At 34.8% G+C, this 26393-nt stretch overlaps 2 protein-coding genes across 7 annotated transcripts in view; one reads left to right on the forward strand and one right to left on the reverse strand.

Moving 5' to 3' along the window:
* LOC144440907 (golgin subfamily A member 2-like) overlaps positions 1–19643 on the reverse strand; it is a 31796-nt gene extending 12153 nt beyond the window's left edge. For 2 of the 5 annotated variants that reach the window (XM_078130359.1, XM_078130358.1), the window contains exons 1-11: positions 19589–19643; positions 14211–14435; positions 12180–12247; positions 11456–11519; positions 8442–8507; positions 7512–7592; positions 6565–6603; positions 2909–3065; positions 2167–2273; positions 1487–1545; positions 816–876 (exon numbers count right to left, since the gene is read on the reverse strand). In XM_078130359.1, the coding sequence (XP_077986485.1) occupies positions 816–876; positions 1487–1545; positions 2167–2273; positions 2909–3065; positions 6565–6603; positions 7512–7592; positions 8442–8507; positions 11456–11519; positions 12180–12247; positions 14211–14435; positions 19589–19636 (975 nt within the window). In that variant the 5' untranslated portion in view covers positions 19637–19643. The remainder of the gene's footprint in view (positions 1–815; positions 877–1486; positions 1546–2166; positions 2274–2908; positions 3066–6564; positions 6604–7511; positions 7593–8441; positions 8508–11455; positions 11520–12179; positions 12248–14210; positions 14436–19588) is intronic. The other 3 variants (XM_078130361.1, XM_078130360.1, XM_078130362.1) reach the window with 3 other exon arrangements.
* A 4585-nt stretch (positions 19644–24228) lies between these two features.
* Positions 24229–26393, forward strand: part of LOC144440990 (multiple epidermal growth factor-like domains protein 9) — a 32536-nt gene continuing 30371 nt past the window's right edge. For both annotated transcript variants that reach the window (XM_078130490.1, XM_078130492.1), the window contains exon 1: positions 24229–24431. In XM_078130490.1, coding sequence (XP_077986616.1) covers positions 24341–24431 — 91 coding nt within the window. In that variant the 5' untranslated portion in view covers positions 24229–24340. The remainder of the gene's footprint in view (positions 24432–26393) is intronic.

The following is a 26393-nucleotide window of genomic DNA, read 5'->3' on the forward strand; positions in this document are numbered from 1 at the left end:
TTTACTTTCTCTTGTAATGTTTGTAAGTTATGTTCTAAAGAATGGACCTCTGAGATCTACAAACAAAAGAAAAATAGTCATTCATTTTTTGTCTTTGAAATTCTCTTTTTAATGTTTGTAGGTTATGATCTACAAACAAAAGATATAAATCTGAAATATCATGTTACAATAACATCTGTAGATATGTTATTATCCCTACTTTTACAAACTCATATATTTTTTTAATTCATCTGTAACAGCATGTCAGTGTTATGAAATTACTACAGACACAGATTTTCAATGTAACAGTGGATATAATACTAGTATTATGCCATATTCTAGTTATCAGAAGGATGAAACATTTCATGGTTTGGCCACTAGGAGTGCTGTTCACAATCCCTTATGAGGATGAATGTGAAGGCCAGAATAGTGACTATTGTAGCATAAAGACAACAGAAATGAAGTTCCTAAGTTAACCCTGTAATGCTCTCTGTTCTGTTTAATTAGTGACTACCAGTAATCAGAACATGCCTAACCACTACTGTAATGCTCTTTTAAGAATATACAGTTATTTTACACACTATCTGTGCACAGCTTTGTGCATTGCCATATCATAAGCAGCTTCAACAAAATGTTAACCCTCATTTCACCAAATCTGAGGTACCCTCTTGCAATCTGTACATGTGAAGTGGGCAGACCTTCAGTAACTGGGACATGTATGGCATATTATAGCAAAACAAGCATAAATTAATTAAACTTTAATAGGGAAACTATATTTGATGCATACACATATAACTAGCGTAATATTTGTTTGATGTACTTTAAGATAGGCCTACCTTGGCATGCAGTTGGCTGGAAAGTTCAGAATTCTGTTGTGTTAGATCATCGTTACTTTTCCTACAAAAGAAAACAGAATTTTGAGGTTACAGATATTCAGAAGTCAATCTGTTCTCTGTTGTTAATGATTACAATAAAGCAGTATAGTTGTGTATATTTTCCAATCAGTGGCAACCTTGTAATGGCTCGTCAACCAAGGAAAAGCACCACTTAAAAGTCAAGTCTGGCAAAATCAGTTAAGTCCATCAACACTTTATAGAGATATATGACAGACAGACAGACAGACAGACAGACAGACAGACAGACAGACAGACAGACAGACAAACAAACAGAGACAGACAGACAGACAGACTCAGACAGACAGACAAACAGAGACAGACAGACAGATAGACAGACAGACAGACAGACAAACAGAGACAGACAGACAGACAGGCACACACAGGCATGCAGACACAGACAGACAGACAGACAGACAGACAGACAGACAGACAAAATACCTGTCAAATGGCATGTTGATTTAACCTTTGACCTTGAAGGTCAAGGTCACTTAAATGTGTATGTACCAAAAAAGGTGGTGTAAGTCAGAACTCAGGACCACAATAATTTCTACAAGTCTAATTATTACATGACAATGTGGAATATAATGACATAACTAGTACTGTACACTCACCTAAAATTATAAAGATCAATTTTTACTTGATCCATGGATTTGTCAAGTTCTTTGTTGGCCTGAAAGGAAAATTGAGATATTTGCATTCATTATGTGACAGTAGAGACTAACCTTTCAGCTTACTATGATAGACACAAACAAAAGTATTGTTGTTCGATGTGGTAGATTACACAGGTTGGTGATAACGGTTCCATTGCTGTGCAGAGATATGATACATGGTGTAAACACTGGAAATGCACAAAAGTGTACACTGCAAGGTCACTGACGTCATCAGAAATGCCACCCAACTCACACAATTAAATCAACCTTCAACAGCTTAGATCATCATGTCCCAACAAAACTTCTAGTTTGTGTCTATCTTTAAAAAAAACCTTTTTTTTCACACCAAACTTTCTATACATGTGCATGGGTGTCACTGCAGGTCTATATGCATCAGCATGTACCTGTAGCACCTGTTCGTTTATCAGAAAAAGACTTCTGCATTGACTCCTTGATTATTTTCACTCAACAAATGTGAAATAAGCTATGACTTCTGTGACTGATCTAGGAGTGGTGAAAACTGATATCAGCCAACTATTTGATGTCGAAATGTCAATCAAGTCATGTCCATTACCTCCAGGTTTACCTTTGGTAATCATTTCTTGGCAATGTTTTGATGATGACCAAAAATTGTTTCTCACCTTTTCATACTGGTGACTGGTATTATTAACTGATGCAAAGTCTCTTTCTAGTTCTGCTACTCTGTGTCGTGATGCTTGAAGTCGACTGCTTAGATTATCAACTTCATCTATCATCAGAAAAGTATCATAAACACGGGACATTTTAAAAATATACATTTGCTGATTTACGAATGATGTTTGCAGTATCAGTAGTACTCTTTATTAGAACAAATTAACTTTTTTCAACACTTTAACATGTACTAAAAGAGTTTATATTTTAAGCTTGTTGAATAGGCTATTTTTCATCCCCATTCTTTACTTAGTTATAATGTCATAACTTTGTTATAAATAAAGATATTGACTCCATATTTTCACAGTTTGTTCTTTATATATTCAACATATCAGCAAAAACATTAAAATATTGTTTGTTTATGTTATGATGAAATTTGATACATGTGTATATTAATATCGTATTTTTAATATTTTTCAATTTTTACAAGGCAATTGTAAATATGGAAATTGCAACTCTACCATCTTGAATGTTGCATTATGGGAAATACACCTTACCATTCTGTCACATTGTACACAATCCCAATCTCTTACATTATTAGACTGGACAGTATCCATTCATTCATTCATTGGGTGGTCTATCCCTAACCTGTGCTTCATTGCTTTATTTTGAAATATTTTGAAAGTTTTATTGCATATTCAAACTGTTTTCTGTCTTTAACGTTGTTGACACAAGCAAAACAGAGATACTTACCTAATTTTTGTTTGTAGGCCATTTGACTTTGGTTAAGGGAGGTCTGTAGTTCTGACTTTTCTGAGACTAGAATTCCAATGGTCTGGATATGTACTTGTAACTGTTCTCTCAAAGACCCCATCTCCTTCATCATTGTGCCCTGGTGATCCATTCTCTCCTGGAAGTAATAACAAACAATGTCCACATGGTGTATCCATCTAATACACAATTAAATATCCAAATCCACAAATCAAACAGTCATGCCACTCTCTCCTGAAATTAACAGTCACATGTCCACATAATGCATAGACTGCAAACAAATATAAAACACACAAATCATACTCCACTCATTCCTGTAACAGACACGTCTACATCATGTGACCATAATACCTGGTACACAATCGAATAAACAAAACATACATTTAACCCCTACCCTGACAAATATATCTCCGAAATTGAAAATTCATTTTTTTCCCTAAAAATTTTTTTATGAATGTCATTCGATTTCTGACATTATTTCCATCATATTGAAGTGATTATTAAAATTATAAGAGATTTATAAAACTTAGAATTTTGCAAAATTTAAGTAACAAGTTCTATACATGTCTAAAACTTGAACAATAGGTCCATGATGTGTAATCAAGTATTTCAACTTTAAAAACAGCAATATAAGGGACAATCGCATAATGTCCGACAAGCTCAATGAATGAACATCGTTCATTTAGGACAAAACCCGCTACCCCCTCACCCTAAATGAACATTCACAAGTGCGACATGGCACGTCTATATATGATGTAAACCTGATCAAAATTTTAGTGGTCACACCACTATGATCGATGCAATGTAAAAAATATAATGGTAATATGAAGTAAACATGAAGTTCCAACATTATGAACCTGTTTACTGAGATGATGGTAAACACATCAAAATACTATCGTAAACCCAGCACTGTATCTCACATTACAAGTAAATTTCACCTTATCAACATCTCAGCTAAAAGTGCAAAAATGAAGTTCAGCGATCACATCGATGCCAGACACCCCCCCCCCCCCCGACCCAAACAAACGAAGTTCGCTGTTGAGCTTGTATGACATTGTCCAATCGTCCCAAACAAATTTTAAATATTGTTGACATTATATGAATCATGTGATACTAAATTTAATCTATGAACTTTATGAATGAAGACAAGAGTTGGGACATTCTTTTATCGATGTCTTGAAAATTGGCACTTGGACATGAACACACACTAATTCTGTATATTCAGTATCAATATATAATTTCATTGATATATCTATGTCAGAATTTCAATATAGGAGTTTTAAGTGTGGGAACTGAGAAAACGTTTTGCTGTGCAATGTAAATAATGTTATACATGTAATATATAAAAGTTTTGAGAATAATGAATCCCAAATGAATATGTTGTTAACATGATTTGATCCAACAAAACTGAACAACTACTAGCAAAGCTAGCAAAAAGCCTTGGTTATACGTATGTTACACAAAGATATATTCTATTACAACACACAGCTGCATGTAGGCTTGAGAGTTTAAATTTCTATTCACAGCTTGCTTAAAGTTAGAATTACAGTTCTTTTCAGAGAAGCTTGCCCAAACTGTTAAACAAACTATCAAGATCAGTGAGCCTTATCACAAGGTTTTATGTTGAGATAGACACTAGAAAGATATAACACACCAACATCACATACACAGTGTGGACTCTTTATTTAGTTAATGATATAAACAGTAACTGCATGAAAGAAACAGTTCAGTTGGCTGCTGACCATGGATTTTGTTTGAACTTTAAGAAATTATATCTCGTGTCTATTGTAATTGTAGTAGTGTGCATGTTATTACTGTTTATATCATTAACTAAATAAAGAGTTGACACTGTGTAAGTGATGTGTGTGTGTTATGTTTATGATGTCTATCTCAACATGAAACCTTGTGATCAGGCTCACTGATTTTGATAGTTCATTTAATAGCTTGGGCAAGCTTCTTCAAAAACAGCCATATTCTGTAATGATACCATGCACAGGCATTATAACTTGCAGCAAAGAGACGTATATGAGACCTTGTAGAGACTTATACTTTATAGATGGTACCTATGGGTTTAAAATTAACAGTGACAGTGGTTTACCAAGGTTTACTTCATCACATGATATTCACTTTTGCAGTCTCTAGTTGAAGGAGACATATAGAGGAGTTAATAGACCCTCATGTAGGCATAGCTTTTCATATTTATAAACTATTTACAAACTTTGGTGACTGTTTTCCATAAAGTTTGACTACTTAGAATGGTTTGAAAGTTTGCTGTCATTTTATTAGAAGGCTCTCAGAAATAACAAATGAAATATATGCTCCTATTATGGTGAGAACATGGAGTTGTCGACAGCCAGAATGAATTTTTATGACTTTGACAATACCGTAATGTCTAACTTTGATCATAAATTGGTCAAAATAGACATCAATATCAAAGCATTCACATGTGTACTCTGTTAGCATTAAGATTGACAGGAAGTTTGTGATGTAATGAATGGATAACAATCACTTTATACTAAATAGAGTTATTCTGGGAACACTCTGAGATTACAACCACAACAGAGTGACTATAGAGTTTCAATTAGGCAGCATGTTTCTTAAACATCAAACAAAAAGTTTTTTTTGTTAGAAATTACAAAATACTGACATTGATAACATGCAAACATATTAAATGATACTATTTATCTCACTATCAACAGACAAAAACCATCCCTGTCGGATGAAACACAGAAGATTCAAACAGAAAAACTGTTCATTTGTGTTCAGAGTGAGATAAAATGTAACATTCCATGTGTGTGCATGCTACCAGTGTCAGTATTTTATTCATGTAATTCGTAACAAAAAATGTTGTGTGTGAGATCATGTATACAACATTGTGTAGCATAACTGAAATGCTATAGTCTCTCTAGTTTGGTAGTAACTGTGTTGATAATAGCACAAGTTTTCAGGTACATACAGCCTCCTTCTGGAAATGTCAGTGAATGAAGTGAAATGGGAGTGAGTTTAACTTTCACTTCATTCACACATCTAAAGGAGGCTACATGCCTCTAAAAGCTCATGCAATTCTTAATTGAGTTACTCTTGGAATGCTACCATAAGACCTCTAATTACATTTACTACATATAGATTAACAAAGCTATACCCAGATATTAACAATAATTAGAAGCTACATCATTCTGCAGTTTGTAAAGATGACAAACATTAGCTACCAAATTTCTCACGCATAACAATAAATGCTATGATTAAAAAGAAGAGCACATGGCATGGCAAGGCAAGGCAAGGCACAACAGCGCATACAAGAAACGAAACACAACAAGATGCAACAACAAAAGTGATGTCAGATATTAGAACAAGAAATAAACAGAACTGAGAAATGCAGGCAATAAACAGCAGACGTGTTAAAATTGAACAAAGCAGAGAGAACTTGAACTTTACATGTTATATGACGAAGCCAGGAAAATCAAAGGATGTCCTCAAGTGAAATAATTACACCTGTTCCCCCGTTAAATTTCATAATGAAATGCTCCTGAATTGATAACATTAATGAGATTATACTAAAACAGAGAGACTTTAGGGGTGAACTGATGAAATTATCTACATACTTGAGATGTGAAAACTAAACAAATCATTTTTTTTACCTTTTCTAATTGTTCTTGTAATTTTCTGTACTGGCTTTTCTGTAGCAATGAATGGAACAGCGCAAAAAGATTGTTTTAGACTCTTTGCACAGTACAAACTTGGAGCTACTATAACTTAACATGATAAAGCAAATTGGGAATGCTGACAAAACACAAACATAAACAGATAGATGCATGTAATGGGAAAGCAGGACGCAAAATAATTTTGACCATAAACAGCTAATATTCCAAATGTATGATTTCACAGAATTTCATAGATTAATATGCATTTACATAGGTGTTGACACCAGAGGCAATATTTTGTATTCACCAAACTACTGTGATCAAAATAAAAAAACATATAATTTTCCATATTTGAAGAAAGCTCTATGGTATGAAAATCACATTATTACATATGTACCAGAGATTACTTGCACTGATGTACCCACATACTAGTGGTATTTGCACTGCCATGTAATACTGAAAATGTTACTACACACTTGTATGCAAATGATATGCAAATGAATGCTCAACTTTTCTTTACACATGAAATTGTGTGATCACACAATGATTTTTATAGATTTTAGCTTACTGAGGTAAACATATGTAATAATAACAGAACCCCATGCCAAGTGAATGCCAGTGTACGTACTTTGGTATTTGCAACGGTGCTTGTGCCATCTTCTGCTACAACTTCTCTCACTACGCTCGTGAAAGCACTGCCGCAGAGAACACCACAAACATTTGTGCAAATACCCCGAGTACACCACACTTGCACTCATGTCACAGGGTTCTGTCGTATCATTTTCCATGTTCATAGCTTCGAAAGTAGAACAACTATCTTCTCTTTCCTCCTTTGCCTTACTGTTTCAGAAGTCAGTTTTGTTACTATTACCACAGAAAGAGAAACATGTATATTACCGACATGCAACATGCATATGAACATATATTAAAACAAAATCACTTACCAATTCGTCTTGCTGTAACGTAAGTTGTTGGTTGGATTGCATATTGTGTTCTAACTCTGATGCTAGTTCACGATTACGAGACTGAAATAAACAAGCCATACAAATAGATATTGTGAATTCACCCACTGAGATAGCAGGTGTGATTTGTAAGTATTATTTTAACATAGGGACCCCACTCCCCTCAATCCATTCATTATACCACTAGTCTTAATACAAAATCGTCTCAAGAATATATTCAAAACTGTTTGCCCTTTACAAATACCTGTACTATTAAAATTATAAGAAGTGTTTTCCACAACATGCTCTCAATATTATACATTAATTACCCTTGCATGGACTTAATGGACTTTCTCTAAACTACTTTGGGGAACATACCGATACATTCATTGTTGCACTGGGAAAGTACATCTACTCTGTCATATCCTACCAGGTACCCATTTATACAACTGGGTAAATCAATACACAGGACTTCTTTAACAATTATCCATACAATAAGAAAAATTCAGTTTGGCTCTACAGTAACTCGTTGATGGTCTTAGCATAAATGAAATGAAACCCTCAAAATGCCTAACAATATTCAATAAAAGTAAAGATGGGGGGGGGGGGGGGGGGGCACTCGATAGAAATGACAATACATGTATCACTTAGGAGTATGCATTTTCAAGTGTTTTTCTAAATTGGGGTATAGATTTGAGGAGGTTGGTCTAAAATGGGGGTCATCTAGCCTTGGTCAAAAGCCATCCCATAATGCAATGATGTCTTACAGAATGACAAATTGGTCCAAATTGGGGGTATATTTTTTTCTGAAATTGTCACAAAATGGGGTCTGGGATTTAGCATCACATATCCCTACCAAATCATCGAGTGCCCTTCCCCCCTCCTCCCCAAACTACACAACCTGTTTGCTTCTTACACACTTTTACCACATACCTCAAGCTCCCTGATCCCAGAATCCTCCTCTGTTACTTGTTCCCCTGTGCTATTCAAAAATGATGCCTATGTTGGGAAGGAAGGAAACACCAAGGACTGAGGTAAACCTTACTACCACTTGCAAATCATGCAAATACACAATGTATACATGTATACGTGTTGTTCCAATAATTTCACCCTCCCTACAGCTAATTCCCAGAGTTAATCTTTGTGGTTGGTCAAAACGATTTTTCTTTCGCCAAATTGGATACAAGGCCACACTGATGTTGATATGCACTTATAGATGTTATGTGAAAAAAAGTGTTAGCTAGTTTTATTATTGGAACAACACATACTATTTGGCCCAAGCAATGTCTTTCCAAACATTCAGTTACAGTCAAAATTTGAATAAGATGGGATAATGTTTTTGATACCATGCACGAGGCAATTTGAACAAACAATACGGAATATATACTCTGGTTGTTTTACGTCATGACACATGTGTCTATGTCATGACAACGTGTGTCCATGTCACTGGTTCTGCTGTGTTCCAAATATGAGTCAAAACGTTCAAAATTGCCATTACTTTCCCTAATTTTTCTTTTTTATTACTGGCGCTGGTATAATTATGTTTTTCTCCAATATTTTTCTTCATTTAAGCAGGAAAATACTTGTGACCTAAGGGTTGTCACTACTCATACTCATCTAGCAACTCCTAATGACAAAGGCCCCTTAGGTCACTTGTAATTTCCTTAGCAGAATATTAGGAATAACATCTAAATATGTTCATCTTATACTGGAATAGAATAAATTTACAGGAACACTGTTCAACATTTCATAACATGTAGCTGTACCACGATACTGAACCTTTCATTAGGATGGACAGTGGTCTAGAAACTGGTAGTCCCATAAGTACTATTTTGTGTTTTATTTCATGTAGCTTCAATATTTTCACAAATTTTATGTTAGCTTCGGTTTTAATACTTCAACATACATGTACTGTATTTTACACATTATCTATTGGGTAATTCATTAAATGAGTTGATAAAGTGGCCAAATCAGCGAACTAATTACAAGAAAGTGATGAAGCACTGTGTATAAAATTCTAATGCCAAATGGCTATATTACAAATCAGCTAGTATGTTTTCAGCTTCCTGTATGTCTACCAAACATGTTTTAGATAACAAATTGCATTGAAATGTTTCTGACCTTTGACCTTTTCCTGTGATAAAGTAAGGTTCAGATATCAGTTTCAAGATCTATACACAGAATACACACTAAATTTGACATATTTGTAAAATCTTAATAGGCCATTCCAGACTGCAAACAGGAAATTGAGAATACAGCGCCCTCCCTCAAATTGGGCTTATCATCACCTCATTGTACTGTTTTGTCCCTTGGTATTCTGTAGAAGTGTAAATCGGGGCTGCTTTTTTATATTGTTCAGTCATCGAGGAAAGCAGCAGTGCTCCATGATTAACTGAGCAACCTATACCATGTATACCCCAATGTACACACAGGCTGGAAGCAGAGCGCCACCATGGCAAATTTTGGAAAGGCCTATTCACAGAGTTGGTTAATTTGTCAAATTAGTCAATAACATGACAAGTAATTAATCAATTATTTTACATCTCACATAACTAACTTGCTTCTTGTAAATTACTGAGCCCACTGTAAGATCCCCCCCCCCTCCCCCACCTTGTACATATAAGCACTTTTGTTGTCATATCCGAACATAAAATTCACATGTTTAAAAGCCAAATTTGGGCTTTCAAACAGACCTTAAAATTCAAGTGATTACCATGCTAGACAATTCATGTGCACAAATTGATTTCGTCAAAGGTGTACCATGACATATTTGATTATCAACATGTGATCTGGCCCACTTCCATGTTAACACAATATCAGATGACGCAATCAAAATTGATATATATTCCTTTGTACCTTGGTAACATATGGTGTGATCTATGTATTATCTTTTCAAATGTCACAGACGTTAAGCCAATTACTCCCACAGAAACTGGTACACAGTATTAATTGAAATGTTAGATTATCACTACCGATGAACTAAATTCCTGAGTGTTATGTTTGGTTATATTATGTTATGTTATGTTATGTTATGTTATTGTTCATTACGGTTTCCTATGTGAACTTAACAAATGAAATTATGCAGTCACATCCAGTCCTCTGCTTATAGGACACAAAGAATATCAAATTAAATACATAAATAAATAGACACAGACCTCTCAGTTGTAAATAAAGTTTTTCCTGCGGTTAAAAGCCTCATGTGAAGTGTTTGCAGTATCGATGGGAAATTTTAGTATTGCATACTCAAAAGTTGTTTGCATATATGTAAATTTGTCAACAACTCAAACAATGCACACAAGGTGATTCATAGTACTGTGGCTAGCAAAGACACTTAATCCTGTTTTCCCAACTTGTAATCAATCCCTCTCCCCAAAATGCTCCCCCCCCACCCTCACACCCAGTAGAAAGAAGATTAAGGTATGAATTCAGGGTTAGGGAATTAAAATTGACTTCAAAAAACGATGATACTAAAGTTCTGCACATAACACAGAATATGCATTACATACAAAAATAAGATAAAAATTTGTTTTAAATTTGTGTATATGTACAATACATGATATACAACATGCAATACCCCAATGCTTGAATTCCATGGACTTGGATAAGAACTATCTTTTCAGTGGAGCCATGAGCATTACTGAACATCATTCTTTTGTTATATGGCTCTACCATAGAACAGTTTGTCACAGTGACTGCTAAGTTACTTATAAATAAATATTCCCTATGCTAATAGTCTGGATGCCAACTGTGGTCTAACCACAGTGAGTGAAGGTATAAATCATGTAGCGTTACTGTATAGGAACTAGACTACTATGTTACATGTAAATAATGACACACCAAATATAACATACTAGCTGAGCATTCAACAGGCAAATATGTGTTTTAAAACATGCATTTTCCTTATTCATCATGCAAATAAGAGAAGTCAAATCTGACAAGGCACATACCTCTGACACTAGTCCGTTAATTTGCCTTGACATTTGGCGAAGACTTTCACTGGAAGACATAGGCCTGTAATGTACAAGATATACATATGTTAGTGTCCATCATTATCTGTTAGCTGATCATAACTAATGGAAGACATAGACATGTAGTTTACAAGATACACGTATACATGTACTAGTATAACTTTTGAACTGATAAAAGACAGGAGACCCAATAGTTGGCAAAAACAATCAACCACTTTCTTTGTACATTGTATATCTACATTTTAAGACTACTTTCAATATATTTCCACTATACTTGTATAGCTCTTCAAGCAAAATTTATGACAAAGTTCAAAAAATAATGGGAACATTTTGAGGCATACATGCAAATGCAAGCACTGCAGAAGCAGTTACACAGACACTGGTTGTTGAGACATAGAACAACCAGGGTATAAATTTCATATTTTTTTATTCAATTTGGCTTGTGCATGGTATAATTGTGTTGATATATTTGATATTACCTCCATGCCTTGAAAATTAGCTACATCTTGGCCTTTACAATTCTTTGGACAACTTTAACATGTACATATACATATACACATGAATAGTGTTTATGGACAATACAAGTGAAGCAAACAAATACATTTGATTCTGGAAAGTGCATTGTGTATGGTTCCAAGAATCAAAACCATTTCTTCAAAGGTTTCTTTCTACATATCCTTTCAAAAGATGTATTAATACTTGCCTTTCTGAGGCCGTGTTTGATGATGTTGTTGAACTGTTGTCAGACACAGTATCGTTATTTGAAGTATTCTGCAAGATATAAATTAACCAAGTAAGATATTTGGAAGTTAAATGTTGACAGATTACACAACTAGTCTTTTAAATATACACAGAAATTACAATGAAATTCACATGACCAGCATGAAAGGAATAGACACAACTGTAATTTTCAAGATAAACTCAATTGATAAGACCCCTGTATATAAACAATTACACTCTTTGGAAAGTTCAATTCACCAAGTGTGTCTATTTGATAACAAGAGGTCCTAAAATACAAGCCATTAATATCTAGACTGACTGTTACTAAGCACACTATTTTTTATAGACAATGTTGCAATACAATGGATTGAACCTTAGACTGAGATTGAACACAAGACATCATTGTATTTTACAACCTCCTGTTATCAGATACTACACTCGGTTTGAACTGAACTTTCCGAAGAGTGTAACTGTTTATATACAGGGGTGCTATCAATTGAGTTTATCTTAAAAATCACAGTTTTGTCTGTCCTTTCACAATGTTCATGTGAATTTCATTGTAAACCTCTAACGGCTCAAGAGAAGGTGTCTTTCACTCCTAGCTTGTTCTTTTTTGTAGTCATGTCCCTAACACAATTTATCGACTGGCTGTGGTGAAAAAGCTCAGGTATATCATATTTGCTTGACTGCCACCCAACTATTCCAGCATAATTGAAGGGTACTGAGAGCTTTCCCTACACAAGTGTTTTCCATGGGAACCAACTTGCCAAAGGGATGTATAGTGTACAACACAGAGAGTTAACGTTACACGTGCTTTTGGGAGTGCATTTTACAAAGTGAAAAGTCCAATGATGTTACCTTTTTTTCTAAATTTTCCATTTTAAATAATAAATATTCTTATATTCTCCATAATATAGAAAATATGTACACATGTGTGTACACACACACTCGCACATACAATGTACACACAGGCATCCATCCATCCATCCATCCATCCATCCACCCACCCACCCATCCATCTACCCACTAATCGATCCATCAAAAGTTATCATCTTTAGATAATACTCTACTCTCTGATCTATATACTTATGCAGTTCCAAATATTGTACAATTCAAAATCTTGGCTATATGTAACTTGCTTAAGCTGTTCTTGAATTAATTAAAAAATGTTGACAGGTATCTTCACTGAGTGTCAGTTCTACTGTTTATGTGGGTAATGTAGTGGCGGTTAAAGTAAATATAATATGTCAAATTTAGACAATTTATTCAGATCCAATGTCGAAAAAAGGTTTTTGTATGAAATGAAAACAAATACTAAACAGAACTGTGCATGGTGTTTTGTACAATACCTTAGAATATGCATGCATGTATGTATGCAATCTGATGAGCAATAGCCACCTACAATCAAAACTGAGCATGCTCAGATGCAAGGACTGTGGGATTTTTGTAGTTCCTATAATGCCTATCTGGTGTGATCAGAAGTAGAATCCTCCAGGGTCTGGGTAACTAAGACTAGACTATTTGTTCAAATTTTGTTGGTATAACTAATACAACAAATTGTTTACAACGGTGATGAATTTATTTTTATCAATAAAACGATATATGATGCTCCATTTAAGATGGCAGGCATGCCTGTGCCCTGCTCTGCTGATTGTTTTATAACCATACATGATGCATTCATTCAGTGGAATGACACATTCCCAAGATGCACTATTCAAAATGGCAGGCTTGTCAGTTCCCTGTTTTTCTTCTCAAATGTACATACAGACTTCTACAAAATCAACAATTTCACAGACCAAGCAATGTATAAATGCATTTACAAAATGAAAACTTCAGTTAACACTTACAACACCCTATGCAACTCATCATACAGTGCAATGCAGTGTTTTTACGCAAAAGCCATGCTTACAACAGTGCAACATCAAAAAAACTACACAATGACGCAGGGTAGTGAGACAAACAAATAAACAAACAGTCAAACAAATAAACATAAATAATGACTTAATGATCTTACAGGTATTTCTATAGATTCAGTTGTATTAGTAGTAGTAGAATTGGTTCTTGGTTCAGTTGGTTGTTGTGAAACGCTAGTATTTTCTGTGCTTGCTTTCTCTTTCTTTGAGCTACTTGATTTGTTCTTCTTAGGCTTATTGGCTGGTGTACTATTCCTGGATTTGGACGGTGCTGGAGAATTGGAAGGTGTTTTTCCTGTCGTCTTCTGTTGTTGGAACTGTTTTAGCTGATGAAGTGGATAGGAAACACACACATTTAGCATTGAACAAGTTGGAGAAACTCTGCTCTGCTGTGCATTCTCAAGTGTTTTAGCTTTTTATGCACAGCTGGGAAGCCAACCAGCATCAAGCGCCACAGCGTTTTTTTTCCCTTCATATTTTTTAACATAGTTAACAAGTTTACTTTAGATTATTGTCATCTTTCCATTACATTTGTTTTTGGTAAAAGGTTACTATGTACTATACTAAGACAGAAAGAAATATCATTGTGGGTACTCCATTTTGCTATTGGTCTCGCTGTAAGCAAAAGCAATATGGAACCATCACTACGACAAATCTTTGGCCGCGACGATGATGACAACAAGGGCTACCAATACTATTACTACTACTACCACTACCACTACCACTACCACTACCACCATTACTACCACTACCACTACTACTAATACTACCACTACCACTACCACTGCCACTGCCACTACCACCACTACTATTACTATTAATAGTTTTGTTTTCCTGCACTCCTGACATGACAATATTGATGTGTGCTTTACAAAATAATGTGCCAATGACTTCTACTTTTTATTTAAGATGATTTACATAGCAAAGTATTTGATCCCAATCACCTTGGAGCATTAGTGTCCTTTCGTATGTTGTGTTTTTGAAAATCATTAGATATTATTCCCCAATATTTTCCTTCGTTTAGCCAAGGAAAATATGGGTGACCTAAGGGGCCTTGTGACTACGAGTTGCTAGATGAGTAGTGACAAACCCTTAGGTCACCCATATTTTCTGGCTGAATGAAGCAAAAATATTAGAGAATAACATAATTATACCTCCTCAAGCATAATTCATGAAAAATCAGGAAAATAACGGCATTATTTTGCAACATTTTTTATTCATATTTTGAGCACCGCAGAATCAGTGATGATGACATGGGTGCCATGATGTAGAACAACCAGGGTATAATGTATATAGCCCATATTTTCTGTTCAAAGATAATATCTTGGCTTGGCTTGTGCATGGTATAATTAGACAATATTCCTTTACAGTAGTCCCAACCACAATCTGATTCAAATCACTAGATGTTTTGGTCTTGTTTAATTTGATCTTTTGAATTATACATGAATGTAACATTTTGCAGTGATCACGATGAAAATGTCCACTTATAATTCAACAAAGGAGAAGTCAAGTAAAAATAAAGATAACAACATCAAATGGAACACCTAGCCAACCTAAATATATCAGATTACAATCTGGTTGTCCCAATCTGTCCATTTATTATTCATTTTATTTCTACTGTACATGCATTTACATGTACACAACACATATGATCAAACTGACCATGAGAAAACTGTAAAATGAACACTCACACAATAGCAAAGCTTTCTTTAAACTACTGGCTGATGCAAATGTTTTGTTATAATTATAGAATAGTTACAAGGGCTGGGGGTCTGGGTGAGATATTTACGAATTACCCAATTTGGTATTCTAAAATAAAGTTGTAGCTAGATACAATAAAAATAAAAATTCCATATGTGCATGATATGCAAGTTCAGGCACACAAACAAACACATGCATCCGCCCACAAACACACATTTTATACAGATAATGAACAATTTGTATAAATCGTACCATGATAGTTTCCCAAAATACTAGGATACATGTACATACATTTGACTATACATGTATGTACATATATAGACAATTATAATACATGTTATGTTTTTGATAACTTCAAGTCTTACAATTTTCAATTCCATATCTTTTGTACATTCTCTCATAATATAGCAATGATCTGTAGTACTGGTAATTTGCATTGACATTAAAAAATTAGTACATGTACATTTGTATTTTTAAAATGTTGTTTGAATCACGGTCCCGCTATCACAGACTGTGTTTGAATGTATGCAAATCACAACACATGTACTGTATCAATTACATCACAGACAAGTCTTGTCTGTGATTACACCAATTTCTACTCATACATACATGTACATGTATGGTTAAAAATGGTTCTAACAGTTTCACAAAAACATACATGTAGCTGGCATGTGCATACATGTAGATTTCAAACCAGTAAGTTCAAGTACTCTTAAGTTTTATTGCGAATGCCCTTCACACATACCATTTACATTACTTGTACATTTATACTGGCAATGCTACAAAATGTAGTTTAGTGTCATTACTGGTGTTTTTAGTACCAAGTTGTAGATAACCCAAATTGCCTTGACATGCGCACACTTCCATGCTATGACAATCAGAATAATCATTGTATCACATGACAGTTGACACATGCATATATATATATACAGATACAAATGTACATGTACAGTATTGAAGTGATCATAAAATTACAGAATTACCCTTCTTGTGATATTTCACCATTTTCTTGTGACAGAGAAAATCACTTGTGGTAATTACCAATTCAGTATTTTTGCCAAGGGGTGTAACAATTAAAATCTACCTGAGCTCCCCAGTATTGTATCAGGATACCCCACCAAAATTATAATATTCGCTATGGAAATTTATGCAAGTTTTCCTTACTTGTAAAAACAATGCCCCTGAATAATAAGACATTCATTCATATGCTCCCTTAGCTGAGTTAAGAAAAATGCATTCATAATTATATCTGTTTTGTAACATGACAACATGACATTATCTTGTACAATTCTTAGTACATATTACAGCACACACATTGAAATATATTGAACAGAAAGGGAGGGTGGTGGACAACAACAGCACACAAAACATAACAGTGGCGACATACAAAAACATAAGCGACACCCATTGCGCATAGTATACTTTGCTAACAGCTGGTACAAATAACGAAGTAAAATTTCCAGGTCAAACTGATATCCTTGTAAACCAACAGCCACAGCTTATCTGATAACACACTCAGACTAGGATATTATAAAGCAACTGTCAAGCTATCCTGAAAACCAACTATTTTGACATGGATATTTTTTTTCACCTGCATGCTCAGACATGTATTGTAAAATCACACAATGCTTATTACATAACCAAAGTGTTACATACTACATACAGCATGCCATACTGTACATTCAAGTTTCATGTAGACATACACGACTTAAATGTAAATAGTTTAGGGAATCATAAATATCTGTAATGTCACATTGAGGCAGTATGTTTTTACCAAGGTTAGTGATCCCACGTAGTAGAGGAAAAAATGTTGATAAATCTTACATGTTATTTCCATATCTAACAACTGCATACATGTGGTCATGAACTCAATGAAATAGGTGAAGGATTCAGGTATTTTTTTTACCTACTTACCACTGTTACAAAAAAATACTGCACTACAAAAACACACTGCTCTATTAGAAATGAGAACTATCAACTGATTTCCTGCTCAACAAAATATTACCCAATAAGCAAAGGAAATGTAACTGTTCAGAAATTTATTGGAATTCTCTATATCAAAATAAAGACAACCATATAGCTTAATAAGCCTGTCAGCTATCCTGGGGTGGACTTGACCACTTAAGTCAGTGATAAAACTGTTAAAAATTTGGTTTGTTATGTAGTGACAGTCTATCGGCAAATTCAAAATAAAAGCTATTACTTAGCAATCTATCAGCTAGTCTGTCCATGACACTGTCACTATGTTAACTCTCACAGTAGACAAGTGATAGCGCAGTCACAGATCAAACACTTTGTATGGACAGGCTAGCTAATGGATCGCTAATGGCTTGTATCCTACAGGGTGCATTCCTCTATGAAAATCCCTAAATTCTATGTTGTTGGGTCTAATGAGTACCGATATTTAACCAAGTTTAGAAATTTGAATGTGGTCCAATCCCATACATTCATTTTGATTTAACAGACAATTCATCATTTCATGGTTAAGGTTTAAGTCATTGAAATAGAAATACACTGTGTCTAAGTCACTATGTACCCCTCATCATTACACATGTTTCTATATAAAGTATTTTGGGAGCCAGGGTATACATTTATGTACTTATTTCATGGAATGTCATTTATAGTAATACTACACGTATACATGTATATGTATTTTAGATTTTCAATAAAGCATGTAAACAATAAAATAGACTTGAATCAAATTTCAAGCAACAAATAGGAGACTACTATAGATGTTTCAACTTATGTCCACAGATATTGATGAAATGCATATGTGCAAAATTACATGACAACCCCCCCCCCCCCCCCCACACACACACACACACAGGTTTTTAAAAGGGCACAAGCTGAGTTTATACATATTTGAGCCTGGTTTTTGCTGCTTATTTAAAAGGTACTCGCAATATTGTACTCACTGAACTTGTGAAGCACAGCTGACCATCACTTACAACTGACTAAACTCAAACCTATTTATTATTAAGATATAACCCATAAATGATCCGATGATGTAATTATGATATGTATCATAAAATATTCACGAATTCACTACTCTGGAATCAAGTGTTCTAATAATGCAGGAACTTGAGGAAGATAATTGCAATTTTATAGAAGACAAACATGTACGTACATACATCAACATTAACAGTATACTGGAATGTGGTTTTGTTTAAAAAGTAAAAGTAAAGTAAAAGGTTTATAACTTGAAGCTTGTGCCATTTTCAACATACTTTTCAACAAAATCAAAGGTAAATGTGCCGTAAAGACCGGAGTTTCCATCCCAGATTCTCACATTGGTGATATCTTAATCTCAGTGGAGCTGTATCATAAAACCGTTTTTCAAACCAAATTTTAAATTATATCAGAACTATTAAATCCAAGTGGGCCTTTAGAATATGTCAGCTGAGTTCGGTAATTTATCTTCCGTTAGAAACATGAAGGTTGTCCCCTCTTGAATTGACCCCACAAGACGCGTTTCTTCAAGACCGACAGAATGGGGAAAGCAGCATATGAATATCTTCCTGACTTCCGTTTTACCCACGTTTCTGTGTCAAGACAGGAAACGGTGTTGATACACCGAGTTCTGGAAATGGGGTAACTTTTGGGAACATTAAAAGTATAAACGTCACCAGAGGCGTGTCAATAAATTAACACATGGCTGTTTCTCTCACATTCTTATCTCACCTGACAATAACAACACTTCCCCAACACCGTTTATATGTGCTTTGCTAATTGATAACTTCGTATACAATAATAATTTAGACACTTCGGTGTACCATACCTTTTTTCTGGCGGCTGCCAGCTTTTCCTGCCTACTAACGTCGGCCATTTTGCATTTTCCAAGCACACAGACTACCTAACCTACTGGAAATGAAGTCAACCAGAGAAGGAAGGATTATGCTGAAAATCATAACATTCTTAACCCGAGAGGAAGGAAAACAAAAATAATTATAAATTATCATATTTTTAGCCGACTTCATGTTTCCAAATTATTTATCACCCAAACTGCAACTGAAATCAAAAAGCCATTCTCTGTGCTCTCGTGAAAATAAGAGCGCAGTTAAATGTTCCACTTGGAAACCTGCGTGCGCATCAATCGACACGTCGTCTCCCGGCATCCTCGGTCGTCGTGTATGGAAATGCAATGAAATGTATCTGTATCGTGTCACGGATATTACAATGTATGATTGATGTTTATGACGACTGAAAGTTATACAGTAATCGGGATTAGTTTCAGTTCCTCACTGCAGTATTTAGAGTGCTCATCTTTTGATTTTTTTCCATTTCCATAACATTTCCAGATTTTTTTATTTATTCGCACACATGTGGATGTTGTGGATCAAGATGATATCTGCAAGCGCGTTTTAATTTTGACTTCGTTGGATAAAATAGTTTCTGTTTTCTTTCTCTCTCTATAGCGTACATTACTTAAAGCAATTTAACAAATAAAAACAAGGAGAAATCTCATCCATATATATAGACTTGTCCATCTGAGCATTCGTTTGATCATTCATATGCACATTCGTTCGTTCGTTCGGACGGTTCATGTATTAAACACGCTCGTTTCTTCGTTCAGTCAGTAGTTCTTTCATACAATTTGTACATTGATTTGTCCTATTAAATCATTCATTCATTCATTCATTATTCATTCATTCATTCTTTCATTCATTTATTCATTCATATTCATTCATTCATTATTCATATTCATTCATTTATTCGTTCATTCATTCATTCATTCATTCATTCATTCATTCATTCATTCATTCATTCGTGTGATTGTTGGTTCTATAAATTAATACGCAAAGATCTTATAATTTTGACAGATTGAAATAATGATAAATAGCTATCTATGAGGGCAGTAATTTTTGAAGAACAGCAACACCCAACAAAAATCGGAAGATGACGATGCTGAAGTTGTCTGCAAAATCGGATTCAGTGACGGAATCGTATTCGGGTTCGGGTAACTGATGGACAATCAAACCGGTTTGTTTGTTTGTTTGTTTGTTTGTTTGTTTGTTTGTTTGTCTCTGCATATGTTTGTTTGGTTGGTTGGTTTATTTGCTTAAATTTGCTTGTTTGTAAAGTGTGATCTCACCCGATTTCATGCTAAAAAGTTGCCTTGGCTCTCTCAATGATTCCTTTCGTGAAACATGACCATCCCCTGCTGCGCTCAGTGACTATGACATTTTGTATATTGTCGGAACCTAGGTCTAATTAAAATCCCCGCTCCACTACTCCTCTAGCTCTTCATCACATCACCACAACAAACATTGATTTACTGTGATTTTACTGATACTTGTGATTACGGTACAATGATGGCAGTGGTGTGATATCGCAGCAGTGGGGTGTGGAGCTCGTGGAAACGGTGGGATGTTAAAATTACAATTATAATTTTGCAAAGTTAGATAATACAATGAGTCAAAATAAACGTGACCCTCCTAGCCTCTACCTTCATTTTCTAAAATGTTACCCCCCCCCCATCCCCCATTCCCCCGGCCCTCCCCCTTGTGATTACTGAAGGCTCCCTTATTTTGTAAATATGCATGTAATGTGCGAACACGGTAAAAAACTGTACTGTTTTATAAAAGCCTGCATACGTACGTATAACAGCACAACACTATTCATGTTTGATTCTCTCGCAAGTGGAGAGAATTTTTCTGCTCTCGGATATAAAAAAAGGATGAGAGTGTTCTAGTTCAGACAAAAAAAAGTTAGTTCTCTGGGGGTCCGATCGTTGCTGAAAAACTCAAGATGTCTGATAGTTTCTCAATATATAGTAGTACAACAGCAAAATAATCATCCTAAATTAGTGTGTATATGTACATGTACATAGATGGATTATGATACATCAGTAATAACGATTGGCCATGGGTTTCTATAAAAAAAGTAATATATTATTTAAGTTCAGATTTATCAAAGCAACAGTTTGCACAGATCTCGTCTCTTTTGTAATTGTATTACGATCAGGTAAGTATTCAAAAAAATATTACAACAATTTTTTGGTATTAATAGTTTTTTAAACCCCGAAGTTTTCAATGTTGGCCGGTACAAGTTTCCAAAGTTAACAGTGAGGGCGCCCCACATACTCCGATGGTACACACGTAGATCCCGGCACAATTTTGAAGGTGAAATATCCGGGTGAAATAGTCTGAGTCGAGGTGATGTAGAACTATCAGGGATCATTGCATGCTTGCTGAATACAGCTGCATAGGCTACCCTTATTTGCGACCCTCTTGATCTGCAGCGATTGGTTGCTAGTCTCAAAATTATGAATAATTTAATATTTACTTCAATTTAGAGTCAATCATAAGCGGTCTGAGGTACTGAGATAATTATTTCAAATTATAATGGAGTCACAGACGCAGTCCTTATCATTATGTTTTTCTTAGATCATTCACAGAATTCTGCCCAAAACATAGTGTTTTATTGGGGGCATTTGCATATGATCACATTTGTCAGCTTAAAATGCTACTTTTACATTGTTTACATCATTCTGGGCGTTTACACATTTTGCATGATAAACGTTAACGTTTAGTTCATAATTTCTCATAGAGCTAGACGAGATGAAGAGACATTTTGAGATTCGAAGCCACGTATAGCCTCTAGACTAATATTTTGATAAAGAGTGCGACTACTATAGATGTCTATGTTTAAAGTGATTCACTTTAACATATATTGTTGTTGTTTTTTCTTCCATGACTGGTCCATGGCCACCTTCCATATGTTGGAAATTTTGCCAGTGAGTCGAGTGCGCAACAAAACTGAGAATGATCAATATCTTCTAGCATAGAGCATACATTGATACATTTGTAGTAGCAGGTTATATACGTATGATATTTTCCTTAGGAAAACAGTAATCTAATAAATGATACGTGTCCCTCTGTGCTTTCGACGACCTGTTTATTGAAGCCTTCATTCAGTTTTAGACCCGGCGATGGCAGTCCCTGGATGGGTGGGTACCAATGCTTGTTTAGCGAAATTTCAAATGTACGCCTTTCCCCGAAATATTTCAATGAAAAACACCTCCTGTTTTTAGTGAATCTGGGAGAAAATCGCTGCAAAAAATACCCCTTTATATTTCCGAAATCCGGGAGGTTTTACCTTCACAAGTACACCTAATCCATACACTGCACATACACTGTTTTAGTAGAAAAGGGGTATCCTACCCCTATTCTCGCGGAGGGTGATCTGAAAAAGTACCCTTTTTTACGATTCCACGGACCTAGATGGCCGACGAATACACCCTCCTTTTTCCGTGAAATTTCTAACAATCATATGATGATACGTACCAGCTTAATCTGAGACTGCCACCACAGACTGAGGTTTTAACTGGTTTCACAATGGTGTTTACATTGTAAGTAAAATTAAGGAACAGATATTACAAACTTAGCCACAGGGCACTAAGGCTTAGTTAGTTATGTTTTCGAAAACAAAAAAACAAACAAACAGACAGACAAACAAACAAACAAACAAACAAACAAACAAACAAACAAACAAACAAACAAACAAACAAACAAACAAACAAACAAACAAACAAACAAACAAACACACACACACACACACACAAACAAACAAACAAACAAACAAACAAACAAACAAACAAACAAATAAACAAATAAACAAATAAATAAATAAATAAATAAATAAATAAATAAATAAATAAATAAATAAATAAATAAATAAATAAATAAGTACTGACAAATACTGACAAGCATCAACAAGAGAGTAATTACAAATCATTATCAACCACAACAATTACTGTACGTTTTCCTATATGCGAAATGGTCACAATTCACGGTACATACCCCACCATTTCGCATATAATAGAAAACATAATTCTTGTAGTTGATAACAAATGATTTGTGACTACTATGTTGTTAACGTTTATCGGTATTTATTTATTTATTTATTTATTTATTTATTTATTTATTTATTTATTTATTTGTTTGTTTATTTGTTTATTGTTTGTTTGTTCTTTCGTTCGTTCGTTCATTCATTCATTCATTTTGTTTGTTTGTTTGTTTGTTTGTTTGTTTTCGTAAACATAATTAGCTAAGCCTGAGGGCCCTGTGACATAACCACATAAAATGACATTCCAAAAAAATGTGGCACAAACTCAGACATTGCAACTTGAAGATCTAGGCTTTTGGGTAGATCATTAGACCACAAAGAACTTATATCAATGTGGATGAAAAAGTTATATTTTTCACCTTATTACTGACGATAACGTTTTGTGCAAAACTATTTTATCGAAACGTATATTAAGACAAACTTTTTTCCTTCTTTGCCCATCTTTTTCTTGTTAAGTCTGTTCCAAAAAAGTATTATTCATAACCCAGAATAGTCTAGTGACTACTCGATTAAGTGGTACTTTGACCCGGAAGTGATTACTCAACAGGTGATTTGACGTCAGAACAAAACAGTAAGCGAACAGGAAGGCTGAGGAACCAGCAGTGCTCAGGAGACGAAAGAAGTTTGCATTTTTAACATAATTGTTGGATTATTAGACATTTGTATATATCAATAATTGTCCATGGAGATATTCTGTAAAAGGACGTTTCATTTTGTTGTTTGGTTACCAATCGTACTCGCCGTGAGTCAATTTTTAGTGGTGTGCTCGACAGGTAAGTTAGTTCGCTAGGGCTATTATACCGTCCACTTTTTCGTCACCAAGACTGGTGAGTTCTCAATCCCATGTTAGTTTTCAGTTCGTTAACGTCACCCTTGTATATGTAGCTTGAAATCCCTTGATTTTGGAGAGCGTTGGTTCAAAAATCGACGCCCTTTCTTTTATATTGGGTCGAGTAACCAGTGTCTGTCACGGCTGGCTCGAGCTCATGGGATTGTGTGTGTGTAAATGGAACGTTCGCATGGTGTCGTTTTTGAATCGTATGGAAATGATCGTTCATTCGCGTCATCGCGACCGACATAGTAAGTGTAGGTGGTAACCATACACTGTACATTCACCAAAATGGTAACTTCCACGACAAAAAAGATGTATAGGTTACTCACAAAGGAGATTGAAACAACAGGAAATATGCCACATCCTTACTTTCGATTTTCGAAATTGAAGTTAATTATGGGATGATGGTGTGCCATAACATACCAAAGGAGGAATTAATTTCACCATTGATTTCACTATCTTGAAATATTGTAGTTCAAACCATCATTCAAAGTATCCCATGCTTGTCTGTTTTTCCCCCTATCAAATCGCTGAATGTCCTTACATACATGTTTGCAATCAGAGAAGTGAATGACTCATTCTCAACAGATCGAATTGTAAACAGATGTCGCGTCATGTCAAGTCTATCACATACGTTCCAGTGTTAGTTTGCTCTTGTAATGTTAATGGTATGCTCATAACACATTATTTTCTACTACTGGCTTTCTCGTTGAGGTGTCAGACATTTTCTTAATTTGTACCAGCTATGTAAGTAAAGTAATTACAATGTATCACTACTTACTACTTGATAATAATTATAGTACAGGTTATTATATATCCTCACCTTCCTTGACCCCACACATGACTTAATAGTACATCAATAATAATATTGGAGTGTGTACAGATTGTTTTCTGAAGAGGTTGGTCCAGTGATAGCCAGCTGAGAGGCCAATTTTCGCCAATAATGTCATTGACTTCTCTTGTTCACATGGGAATGTTGTAAAATTCACAGATTTTATACTAGGCTACATAGTTATCCTCTAGATATGTTCGCTACTAGAAGATTTTGCGATTTTACAATCTTAAGTTATGTTTAAAAGAAACTATTTTTTTCCTAATTGCTAGATTGGTACTTTGTGTTCATGTAATGTACAATGCATTTTAGTCACTACTTGTTTTTGACACTTTTGTTTTCCCCAGCCGAAATAAGTGAAAATAAGTCTTTAGCGAAAATTTCCAGGTTTACAACTTACATTTTACAAGTTATACATGTACATGTACACATGCAGTTTTAGAACACTTGATGTACACATCCTTTTGTTTCTAACAGAACTGCTTGTCTTTTTTAGGTCACATGTAAAACAGCGTGTCAATCCATTGATGGTGATGCAAATCATGTGTATGCTAGGGAGTCTTACCCCATTCCTTTCCCTAACATTATACTAACCCTAGCCCCCTAACTTGAATATATATAGCAGGTCCACTGTTTTCCATTTTTGTCATCATTTCTATCCTATCAGGTTCTCTGTATAAACCATCTTTTGCTATTCTGATTTCTAGTGTAGTGAGTAACATACACATGTACATGTACATGTATGTAAGTCTTCATATGGAACAAAAATTATGCAAAGAAAAGCGTTTGAATCAGGACTGTGTTGTCTTTCATTTGTAAACACACATTGTACAAATGTACATGAAGACTGATTTGACATCTTTGTTGTATAGTTGTATGGATGTCAGTTTAATAAATGTGAAATGTCAATGACGACAAAAGAAAGTTGTTTCAATAAGGGAAGCAAGGAATTTTGTTAAGTGTGTTGCTGTAGGGAATAAGTATAAGTGTTTGCTAAATGAAAATATGAATTTAGAAATTTGAACTACTTGATTACATTTTTCAAGGATTACCACTTACAGTTATTATCAA

The sequence above is a fragment of the Glandiceps talaboti genome, chromosome 10 (assembly GCF_964340395.1).
Source record: "Glandiceps talaboti chromosome 10, keGlaTala1.1, whole genome shotgun sequence".
NCBI classification, from domain to species: Eukaryota; Metazoa; Hemichordata; class Enteropneusta; family Spengelidae; genus Glandiceps; species Glandiceps talaboti.